Source organism: Pseudonaja textilis, chromosome 8, assembly GCF_049901715.1.
Source record: "Pseudonaja textilis isolate UNSWEBS1 chromosome 8, rPseTex1.2, whole genome shotgun sequence".
NCBI classification, from domain to species: Eukaryota; Metazoa; Chordata; class Lepidosauria; order Squamata; family Elapidae; genus Pseudonaja; species Pseudonaja textilis.
In genome coordinates, this window is record NC_141997.1 from 24,210,824 (window position 1) to 24,223,316 (window position 12,493).

The 12,493-nt window shown below is 37.8% G+C and overlaps 1 protein-coding gene across 1 annotated transcript; it reads right to left on the minus strand.

Annotated features, from left to right (window-relative positions):
• Nucleotides 1–1,445: 1,445 nt before the first annotated feature.
• On the minus strand, nucleotides 1,446–9,629 carry CHAMP1 (chromosome alignment maintaining phosphoprotein 1). Its single transcript, XM_026707418.2, has 2 exons — nucleotides 9,470–9,629; nucleotides 1,446–5,193 (listed from the first exon to the last, which is right to left on the minus strand). Exon 2 carries the CDS (start codon nucleotides 5,165–5,167, stop codon nucleotides 2,084–2,086), a length of 3,084 nt encoding a protein of 1,027 aa, XP_026563203.2. The 5' UTR covers nucleotides 5,168–5,193; nucleotides 9,470–9,629; the 3' UTR covers nucleotides 1,446–2,083.
• Nucleotides 9,630–12,493: the final 2,864 nt, after the last annotated feature.

The window sequence follows — 12,493 nt, forward strand, 5'->3', positions numbered from 1 at the left end:
TTTTCTGGTGTTTATATTTCACTCGTTGCAATAAGTCATGATTAATTGGTTTTATTGGTAATAAGCCATAGCATAGTTAGTTTGGGCTTGTTTATTTTATTAACCCAGCTATAGTGATTTGTACACTATTTATATAAAATAGTACATTGTGGATCCAGCCAATTGTTATATACAAAACAGAAATGATAACAGTTATTGGAAGAGTCAAAGCATATCAGTTCTATACAACTGCTAATATACTGAGTGTGGTTTACAAATTGCAGGAGTAAAGTTCACAACGCACTAAATCAAAACCAAACAAATCACTTTAGTCAATGTGTCATCTAGGTATTTTTAAATATTTTAAAATTTAGGTATTTTATGTATTTTTCTATTTTGTACTAATTAGCTGTGTGATGCAAGCCAGAAACTATATAACATGGATATCTAGCAGAATAGATATTTGTAGCATTACAAGTAATGCTGTCCATTCTAACCGATGTAGTGGTTCTCGGCAGGGTGAAATTTCTAAAAGCCAAACTCCTTCAGAATTTTTTTTTAAAGCCAATCAATATAGCTTTTTAAAAAGCCTTGTTACACTGAGAATTGGTACATATTTATTCTCATTATGTATATCCTAAATCCAATTTCTTTCATATCTTAATTCAGTGAGACATGACACAGATTTCTGAAATGATTTTTAACTTTAAAATACTCATAAGTTCTAGGCAAAAAGCATGGGAACAATATGGTAATGCTATGAAAGCTAAGATTACTTCTGCATTATTTTTTAAAAATCCAATTATTGCTCAAAGCCTAGTAATGCTGTTACCTAAGTATTTCTAGGTACAAGTACAGCTCTAATATCTTTAGGCTTTAACCTTCTAGCTGTATACTTTGATTGCGTCAACATATACAGAATGTCATTATCTTTCTATAAAAAAAACATCATGGATTTGAAGTGACAAACTCTAATGAATGAAAGGCTGCACTAGCACGATTTTGCAAATTCTTATGAGTTTATCTTATACCATAATGAACTTCCATATGTTTGCACTAGCACAGTGTCTCTGGGTTTATTTTTTGTCTATAAAGCTGTAATGTAAAAATTAATTACGACTGCCTCTATTAGTAAAAAGGTATGTTTGGATTTATGTTTGGATTTAACTCAATGTATCTAAGAGCAGTACATCAGCCCAGAAACTCCAATCCCCCTCCTCCAAACATATTGAAGCCAGCAGCTCTGTATAAAACATATAGGACAATATATACAGTACTTGAATTGTATCTTGCTTCTGCATCTGACACCATTTACTGTACATTAAAATTGTATACTTATTTAGAAAATTGAGATCATCTGTAATATAACTGGGTGTGGTATAGAATCTGAATTTGAATCAAGCCCTTACTGTAAACAATGCTGGAAATATGTTGATGGAACATCAGCTACACATACAACTGAATAATTCCAAATACACAAAATTATTTTTATTAATAGGAAACATTCCTTGAAATCAAGACAATACATGTTCCAATATATGACAGTACTGTAGTTATTTCACACATATTGTGTTTCAAATACAGTGAGAATTTTTTTAATTATTTCAATAACCTAAGCAAGCAATTCACTCAAATGGGAACTCAAGTACATATTAAAAATCATAACATACAAATGCAGGCAAACAAGATTACTTCATGCAAGAATTAATGTGACCTCATTTGGTGCTGCTCCTATTGTTTCAGGCTTTTCAAAATACAAAATTAGATTTGGTTGAATAAATTGCTAGAATTTGACTTTTCCAGCTGTATATTTTTCACTTTTATTCCTTTCTGTTTTAAAAGTGACATTCTGTGCAATCCAGAACAAGCTTATTAATTTGGCAGTAGTGCTGCTATTTTGGTAAAGTAATTATAAAGGTTACATTGCAACACAGTTAAGCAAACACAAAACTGTTTAATTAATTAGTGGCTTAAATGCATTTAACGATGCATCAAATTGTTGCCATCAATTTTACTGTATACTGACATAGTTTTATACACAAACAACAGTGTCTACATTGCCAATCCAATGTATTTGGAGATTTCTGAATTTTCAAAACCAATTTTATTCAGTTTGCAGTTCATTAAGGAATTCTTTTGATGGTTCAGCATTCTCCTCTGGCCCCTTACCAGCTTCCTCACTCTGCCGGCTCTGATTAGGTGGCTCAGAAGCAATATCAAACTGTTTTTTATTGACTTCTTCATTATGGCGGCTTTGGCAATGGGTTAGATGTTTCTTAAACCCTCTAGGAAAATTTGACTCAAAATTGCAACGTGGACATTTAAGCAAACTCTGACTATGAGCAGCAACATGATTCTTAAGGTGAGATTCCAAAAGAAATGCCTTTCCACACACATCACATTTGTATGGGCTATGCACATTATGTTTATTAACCAAATGGTGCAAAACAGCTCCCTTTTTCATAGCCCGGCAGCAACAGATTTTACAATAGTATTTCCCTTTGCCACGCTTCATATATTTTGCTATCTCTTCTTCTGAGATGAAAGCTTCCTTCTCTTCTGTAAACTGCAATACACACTGAGGCGGAGTAGGGGTAACATCAATTTTAGTTTCTTTATTTTGGTCAGGAGACTCTGTATCAAATTGTTCCTGATCACTGTTGGATTCCTGTTCCTTTATGTCTGATGTTTCCATCTCGGTATTTCCACTTTCACTACTATTTAACTCTGTATTAGAAATTTCCGGATTTTCTTTCTTAGCTTTCTTCTTTGGACAGGTATATATTTCTTTTGTAGGTTCCTTCAGTTGTATGGGCTCTTCCTTTGGAATTAACAAACTACTGAATGGATTTTCTTCTTCTGGGTGCTCAGTGAAGCCATCTTTATTACTGGATTCATTATCAGTCTGCAAATCTGAAAAAACAGGTACAGCAGGCTGACTGAAATCGTTGATAGTTTTGTGAACTTCCATGCCTGTTGCTTCAACTGGTTTGTGGGTATCTGTATTCTGTACTGGCTTCTGATCTGAAGAAACTGATTTCTGGAACTCAGGTGAAAGTGAAAGTTTTGGGGGTTCTGCAAAGAAACTTTGTTTCTCGAAGGAGTCGGGAGATGGTTTCTGCAATTCAGCAAAGGTACTATGTTTCTGGATTTCAGGAGAAACCGCAGGAGACTTCAGCAATTCATGTGAGAGACTAGGTGACTTCTGAGAGTCTGAGAAGGGAGTATGCTCCTGGATTTCAGAAAGAACAGCATGTTTCTGAGAATCTGGGAAGAAGGAATGCTTTGGGGCATCTGGGGAGACAGGAGTTGGTCTATGAGATTCTGAAAATACAACCTGTTTTGGGGTTTCAGGAAAAGGTATGTGAGCTTCATGGAAGAACGAACGTTTCTGTGTGTCTGTGGAAACAGGAGGTACAGATTTTTTGGATTCAGGAAATAGGGCCCTTTTTCGGGATTCAGAAAACAAAGCACGTTTCTGCAATTCAGAAGAAACAAAAGTGGTCGGCTTTTGAGTCTCTGGAAAGAAAGGAGATTTTCTGGACTCAGGAGAAAATTTCCAAGGATCAGGAGATACAGGAGGAGCAGGCTTACGCTGCTCAGAAAAGAAGGGCTGTTTCCAAATATCAGATGACATAGGAGGGGCAGGTTTCCTCAGCTCCGCAGGCATGGGAGGAGGAGCAGGTGGTGCTACAGATGGTGATGGCCTCCAAGTGTCAGGAGACAAAACAGGTTTCCAACCTTCAGGATAAACAGAAGAAATGGGTTTCCATGGTTCTGAGGAAGCAAGACTAGATTTTGGAGATTCAGGCATGGAGGTAGATTTCCAAGTATCCGGCATAAACTTCTGAGATTCTGAGGACATCATATTTCCAGGCCTTCGGGGTTCTGAAGGAGGTTTTCTGGGCTCAAGTGACATTGATGTAGGCGGTTTTGGGGACCAAGGTGAAATAGTGATAGATTTCTGCTGCTCATGTGAAATACTACCAGCAGATCGCCAGGTTTCTGGAACAGGCCTCCAGGGATCTGGAGACAGTGGAGGGTCAGGTTTACGTGGTTCAGGTGAAAGTGCTGAAGCAGGCCTTCTGATTTGAGAAATATGCCTACGAGATTCTGTGGATAGACCAGCAATAGGTTTCTTAAGTTCTGGAGACACTGCAGGTGAGTGCCTGCGGGGTTCTGGCGATACAGCAGGTGAGTGCCTGCGGGGCTCTGGTGATACAGCAGGTGAGTGCCTGCGGGGCTCTGGAGACACAGTTGGAGAGTGCCTGCGGGGCTCTGGAGATACAGCTGGAGCAAATTTCTGTGTTTCAAACATGACCACAGGTGGAGATGAAGGCTGAGCAGACTTTTGGGCCTCTGGCGATACAGATGGGATGGGTTTCTGTGGTTCGGAAGATATAAAGGAAGCGGGTTTTTCTGATTCTACAACAGGGAGGGATTTTTGTGTTTCATTGTATGTGGGTGTCACAGGTTTCTGTTGCTCCAATAACAAAGCAGGGAGAGATTTTGGTATCTCTGCAGTCTCTACTGAAGCAGGCTTCAGTGGTTCTGGAGTGACAGAAAGAGGGGGTTTCAGTGTTTCTGAGGACACAAGTGGAACTGTATTTGAAAGTTCTGGCACAACAGGAGCAGGTTTTTGTGCCTCCAAACATGCAACTGAAACAAACTTCTGATGTTCTACAGTTGTTGCTGAAGTAGGCTTCTGTATCTTGGAATGTAGCCCCACATCAGACTTTAGCAGTTCAGGGGGAGCAGGCTTTTGAGAATCGGGAGACACAGTACATTTTTGTGTTTCAGGAGACAGAGAAGGCTTTTGAGGTTCCACAAAGACAGGCTTTTTGAGGGATTCAGTTTCCAACACCCCTTTCTGGTTTTCCTTCTGTTTGTCTGACAATGAATGCTGTGCCGTGATATGATAATAGACATTACAGTACATTTTGCTGGTAAAAAAGCATTTGTGGCAGTGGAATAACTTTGCACTTTTCTGGTAAAATATAAGTTTCCCCAATCCTGCAGTATCCATTTCATCACAGAACTCAGGGTGAATAGTACCCATATGAATTTGTATGTTTTCATAGTCAGAGCCTCTGAAATTACAGTGATCGCATTCTAAGCGTTCTGTTGTTTTATGCAAAATCTTCAACATGTCCATTTTTCTACTGTCAGCTTGCATAACACTACACATGTTCCAAACTGCAAACTGCACTATACCTGAAATAAAAGGTTTTTTGAAAAAATTAGTTCATAAATTGTTAAAATACAATTTGACTCTTAAATGTTTACTCAATTATTGTTAAAATATAATCAATTTTTGAATGCAGGTCACACAAAGAAAAAAATTAAATGTTATACTTCCACAACCCAACTAGAGAGGAACATGTTAATATTGTCAATCCTTCATTCTTTATTAAAAGTTTTAATATAAATCTGTCTTACAGAAGCATCAACATACTTATGAATTTAAGCTATTTTTACCAGCTCCACGTGGCTCATTTTGTTACAAAGGCTAAAAAGCAAACATTGTATAAAGAACACCCAGCTAGTTCTAGTTTCTGAAAGAAAAAGAAATTATTAATATATTGCTCTTTATTCATTTATTTAAATACATGGGTTGTGAATTAGATTTGGTTTATAGTTCTCAATTTGGCTGTTGATGCACTTGATACTATTATTAGAGGGGGTCATATACACAGCCTGGTGGAATGTTCCATAAACAAATCCCAGATGGAGGAACATATAACTATTCATTTTGTTCACAACTTGTGCTCAATATCGAATATATTTGAAAGTATTATATTCTACTTAAAATAGTGTAACATATTTTGTTGACACTTTATTTCAAAATTGGCAATTATAGCTAAAAGATTATTTTAAGGTGTATATTACTTCAAACTTATCCAACTCTATTAGAATGGATACTATAGTACTAATAACACAACACACCAGATTCAGGAGGCATAATGGAGATGGAAGGGAAACACAGAGTGTTGCACAAATAGAAGTCTACTGATGCTATGTTAAAAACAATCCAAAATACCTAAATTATACAATGTATAAAGAAAATATACAATATTTTCTGCAATTATACACAATGCATTATTTTATTATACAATATATATTATATAATGTATACTTACCTTCTTCAGAAAATAAGTAATGTATACTTCACATTATTAATGTACACTCAAGTTAAGTGGAACTTGATACTTTATGAACACTATACACTGTATAGACCAGACACTATTTCTGATCTGGACAATCATTGCTTAATTGATAAATTGTCTTATTTCAGCATTTAATAAACAATTCATGTTAACCAAATGATCTTTGCACCATAGCCTTGCTTCAGAGTCAAAAGAAATAAAAAATGGTCAAGAGCTTTTGAATTCTTTATGTTCTGCTTTACAAAAGAAATACTGTTTCTTTTACACAGTTCAACCATTTAGAGATTAAAGCATTTAACAGTTTGGTTTACATAGAACTGTAATGATCACTTTCAGTGACTGCTATTTACAACAGTTTTGTGGAAAACTAGTGTTTACTTATACTTTCCAGCAAAAAATAGCCTATATAGTTTTGCTTAATGACTGCAACATTTGCTTAACCACCACCACCACAAAAAAGTCAAAAAGGTGGTTTGGAGTCATGTGATGACCCATTTTATGACCATAATGACTTAATACCATAATTGCCAAGTTCAACTATGGTCATAAATTGAGGACTATCTTAATAAAAAAACCTGCCTATCTAAACTTTTTAAAGTTTTTTTTTAATCAGACTGTCTTTGGAAATTATCCTTTAGTTTACTTTTTTGTTATGACTTAAAATTTTAAAATGCTTAATTGTAGTATCTTGTATGTTATCATAAGCAATAAAATAATGCAGCTATCTGGAGAAACAGCATATAAATTATCTAAGTATGTGAGGCTGAATTATGCGCAAAGGACAATTGGATAGGAATTGCTGGTAGTGGTAGACAACTCAAATACCTGATATCTGAACATGTTTCCAATAAATCTATGCTATTTTGGTGCCATCAAATTAATTCTCACACATTGGCTCAACAGGTTTAGAAATGGCAAGGTTCAGTGCCTCAAACATTTCTCCTTCCTTGCAGATTGGTCAATTGATCTGCAGCTCCAATTTCAGAGTCCTCTGGAAAACCAGATAAACTGTCTCAGATTATGAGCTGTAAATGAGCTGTAAAGACAATATTTTAACCACATAGGCCTTATGGTTAGCTTTTAAAATCTAATTTTTTTTTTTTGAAACAGTGGGATAAATCTATTTTTCCTAAGGGGTTTTGGGGGAGAGGCAAAATGCTATGAATACGGTAGTAGAAAGGTGTGCAATATTTTACTTTAAAATATTTTAAATATTTGTTGTATGATGCTGAACTATATCATTTTTGTCTGCTTAGATAGACATTTCAAAACAGAACACTGCATCTGAACAGCAGCACTGCAGTAAATGAAAGCAAATTATACAGAATAGAAACTTTTCACATAAGCAATAAAAGCTTTGAAATTTCCAAATGGTAATATCTAGACAACCTTGATCTAAAAAAAACCCCTTAGGTACTGTACATCATACCTAGTTAGTGCTTCATAGGGAGACTGCCAGGAAATTTGCCTATAAGCCAGACTAGGAAATCATGAAAAAATCTTTAACAGATAGCAAAGGCAAACCTTGATACTATGCAAAAGAAAAATAATCATATCCCTGTAGTCACTAAGAATAATTCAAGGAACCTTTTAATCAAGTTTTCAAAATTCAACTATAAAGAAATAAAAGCTGTAATTTTTGTGCACATGTGTGCACATCTTGGAATCAAACTCCCTACATTTTTCTTTTTTTAGAAGTGGTTTGTCCATGCTTTCTTCTTAGGGCTAAGAGAAAAAAGTTACCCACTTGGCTTTGTACTTAAGACAGGATTAGAATTAGTGATTTTCTGGTTTTTAGGGATGTGCAAAATATTGTGTACAAATTGTTCCAAGGGCAGAACAGTCAGTTTTGAATAGTCCAAGCCCTACTGAAATATACATATTTGAGTCTGGATCCATGCAGGGAATAAAATGGGTTTATTTTAATTTGAACAGATGTAGAGATGGGAACAAGGATACCGGTGCCTAAAAGAGGGAGTAGAAAGTAAGTGCTTAGAAAGTCAGGGATTGGCAGCCTAGTGGGATAAGCTGTGCTAGAACATGGGCAAAGCATGAGGGAAGGGAAGAAAAGTCATGGGAAGATCATGGAAAAGTCATGGGAAGATCAGAGGTGGATGAGTTGGATATGCCATGCTGACATTGATGGCAACCTGGGAGAGAAAGGGAAAGAAAGTATTGGAATGATGGGGGCTAGGTGGGATATGGCAAATTGAAAATTGATGAGGTGGAAGAAGAATAGATGTGACCTGGTCACTTGCCTGAAATTTCCTTCATCCAAATCCAAAATAATTAAAGCATTCCAGGTTCATTCTGCCAAAACAAAGCTGAAGTTCATCAAAAGTGCTGTCGTTTGGATATTTGACCTTAGATTTTGGCTTCTTTCATCATTTCTGCAAGTTACACTATGTTTAAAAGCAAAGTACTCATGTCAACATAATTTAAATCTGTGTTTATATGCAATTCGGCAGAAAGTAACATTTCTTTTTCAACAATGGTTAGATAAGCATGGTTAAGAATAGCTGATGGACACAGGTTTGAAGGTTTTTCCCTCCCATATGTAATGGCAATGAATCCTAAATGATTTGTAACTTCGCATAAGAGTAATTTAACATATAATTATATATAACATATATATGCATGATAGTTTAAACCAGAGCCCCCCCAAACTTGGCCACTTTAAGACTTGTGGACTTCAACTCCCAGAATTCTCCAGCCAGCATAGTTGAAGTCCACAAGTTTTAAAGTGGTCAAGTTTGGAGACCCTGGTTTAAACGCTGCCTGCATCCTTGACCCCCAGATACGCCAGACTAGAGGCTTCCACGTCGGTCTTGAACATGGCTCACCAAGAAGAACGAGGGGAGCTCTAGTCTGGCGCAGCTGGCGAGCCCCCAAACCCGGAAAACGTCTCTCCTGGCTGGATGCAAGAAAACATGCTGTCATCTGACACCCCATTCTTTTCCCCCACCCCCTCAGCTCCACTGTCGGAAGCCTATCAATTGCGCCGCCCGGTTAAATTTAAGCTCAGACTAAATTCTGGCAGGGATCCGATAAGACCCTGGGGTTTTTTTGGGGGAGGGGGCAGGCGGGCAGCGCTCCTGCGACTCTCATAGAGAAAACGTGAGGAAAAAACAACGCCTGAACCTGGGCAGTTGCGACGGAAAAGCGAAAGGGACAAACTTGGCGTGGTGGGAACGCGAAAACCGGAGCAGGGCGGGAGACTCAGAGCCACACCGAGCCCGAGCCTCCTTCCCGATTCCCTTTCCCTCAGGAGATTAACCGACCCTCCCTCCCGTTGCCAGGCAAGCGAAGGGCAATATACCTACCAGGAGAAAACGACAGTTTGCGGAGGAGGGGAGAGACAGAGAGAGAAAGACGCTCTGACCGAACAGCCCCTCGATAATGGCGACAGAAACTACAGAGATGGGAGTTGGGGGCGGGGAACGGGGGGCGACCGCGGTGGATGGGACAAAGAAAAAGAGGGCTGACGCGACCGAAGAACCGCTTGTTGATTGGCTAGCGGCGCCCACTTGATTTCCCCCCCTCCGGGGGCGGCTTGGAACTAGCCCCTCCTCCGTCGTTAAGCTTGGCGCAGGCGCCAGGCAAAAGAGGACGGCGCCCCCCTGAGGGCGACGCGGCTCGCGCACATTTTGGTGGGCGGGTCAACTGGAGGCCGTGTCGGAGTCTCGAAGTGTGCCAGTTCAGCCCGTGGGTTATGCACGCGGGTCAGGGTATTCTGGGTACCCTTGAGTATTGGGTTCATGAGGTGTTTAGGAATCGTACTGAGCACCTCATGTGAATGCCATCATAGTAATGGCCATCGGCTTAAAAGCTTTCAAAAAGCTTAGAGAAAATAAATAAGCTTTTCTCGAGGATAATTATTGATGAAACTCCTCATGAGCTGGATAGATTTGAATCCAAGTATTTTAAAAAAAGGCTTGCCATGCACCAAGGCAAGACACTTAACATTTCATTGAACAGGTGAATTCATTGTTTAATTGGCTCTATTCTCAAATTGTATATGTATGAATGAGGTGCTAATTAATGCTTAAAAGCCCATTAAAGTGTATACCATAATAAATTTTAGTGTTTCAAATGTCACTATGCTTTGGTAACTTTACACAAAACAATTGTACACAATAAAGATTTGACTTTGACTTACCACCAGTGTGCCTCTAGGACCTGCCATTAAAAAAAACTGTCAAAAATGGAAAAAAAATTGACTATTTAATTTCAAATATACAATATTTTAAAATCAAAGCTAAGGATTTTGTTCCATCTCTTAACTATTCAACTGCAATTTCATGCAGTTTCACAAGTGCAATCTATTCATAGTGCAAGTGTGGCTCATGCTCTAGAAAAATTTGTTCATATTTTGGTAAATGAATCCAAAATTGTGACTTCTAGCAAATGAACTAGCATATTGTGCAAATACAGGAAATTGTATACAGGTGGCCCCTGATTTACAATCACAATTGTCAAGTGGTTGGATGAATCAAGTGAGTCTTCAAGTGACCATGCCTGATTATATTAACATTTTTGCTCTAGTTATTAAGTAAATCTGGCTTCTTCTATTGACTTTGCTTGTCAGAAACCTACTTTAAAAGTTGCAATTGGTAATCACATGACTGAAGGAGGCTGCAACCATTTAAATGTGCAGGTTGCCAAGAACCCAAATTTTGATCATGTGATGGCATGGGTGCTGCGATGCTCATAATTATGAGGACTGGTCATAAGTCACTTTTAGCTCTGTCATAACTTTGAGTGATTACTCAATGAATGGTCATAAATTGAAGATTACCTGTATCAAGGCTGACTTTCACGGTGTGAGCATCAATCCAATGGCAATGAGTTCCATGCCTAATTAGTCCAGAAGCTCAGCACCTTTGACCAGCAAATTGAGGGGGGGGGGCGGTGGTTAAACCTTAGTCAATGGATTGGCACAATGTATGAAGCCAATCTATGTAGGACTGAATTGTAAGGAAAAAATTCAGGGGAGAAATAAAATAAAATTCAAGAGAAATTAAAAGATAATCCCAGAATTCTGAATATGGACTAATCGTTGCATAGAAACTCCATTTCAAATCTGGAATAAAGAAAAAGTTCATGTTCTGAAAACATATCTCGGTGTGTTTTGAATGAAATTGTGCAATATTACCTAGTGGTTGAAAGAAACTTGAGGCCTCAAAATGTAAAGACCCTCTGCAAGTTGTAAGAGTTCACTTAAAGTAAAAGCCTACACATTAATTATTATTTTTTAAAACCAGTTGTATTTTCCAAGGCTTGTAAAAGTGATATGGCCACAATTACTATGGTTCATTTGATTTTTACTTTTCTTTTAGGTAAAGAGGGTTATCCAGGTTTCTTTGTGGACTAAAGCATTGTCTGCTGACCTCTAGTGGTTGACAACTTTACAATCAATAGTAAACTATTACAACTGAAGTACTGTATAGATTGGTCTGAGAAATTAGATAAACCTACTGAGAGATTTTCTCTCTCTTTAACTTAGAGAAAGCATTAAAAGAAAAGCATGTCAGTATAAACAAAACAATATTCAAAATATGTAAATCACATATATGTCTGCACCTGAGAATTATCTAAGTTCCTTTTAAAAATATGCTATGATTTATTTATTTTTACAAAGTAACTCAAAGCTGCAAACTTATCCAACACACTTTTCTCCTATTTTCCCAACAACAACTCTGAGGTGAGTTGGGCTGAGAGAGTGTGACTGGCCCAACGTCACCCAGATGCCTTTCATGGACAAGGCAGGACTTCATCTTATGGGCCTTTGCTTTCTAGCCAGGTGCTTTAATCACTAGACTAGGCTCTCTAATTAAAACCCATAAGTGATTATGCCATATAAGAGAAAAAATTAGTGTAACTGGAAGACCATGAGTTCTAGTCCTGCCTGGAACATAAAACCAGTCAGATGACCTTATGCTGGTCACTTTCTCTCCTCCCACTTCTGAAAAACTTTGCCAAAAGCCTTGTCTCAGCAGTCTCCAAGAATCAAACATGATTGAATGGAAGAAAAAAAATATTTTTCTATTGCCTTTCTTTCTGGAGTTCGAGATAATATTCAAAGGCTTTCCTTGTCCATTTTTTTCTGAAACAGCTCCCTGGGAGGATGGCTGGGTTGAGAGTGACTAGCCCACGCTCTTAGTGAGTTCCCATGGCTGGGGATAGAGCTGAAGGTGGATCTCCCTGTTGCTTATCCAAAACCATTCTAGAAAATATTTCTAATCCTAACTACAGCAACATAGAAGACATTGAGCCAAGATTAAGTATTTCAAACTTTCATTGATTTCAATAGCAGCCATCAACTACATGCATTTAACTATGCCACA

What these genes read in the sequence shown, in the direction of transcription:
- CHAMP1 (XM_026707418.2), bottom strand. Translation starts at nt 5,167, where the DNA reads ATGTGTAGTGTTATGCAAGCTGACAGTAGAAAAATGGACATGTTGAAG.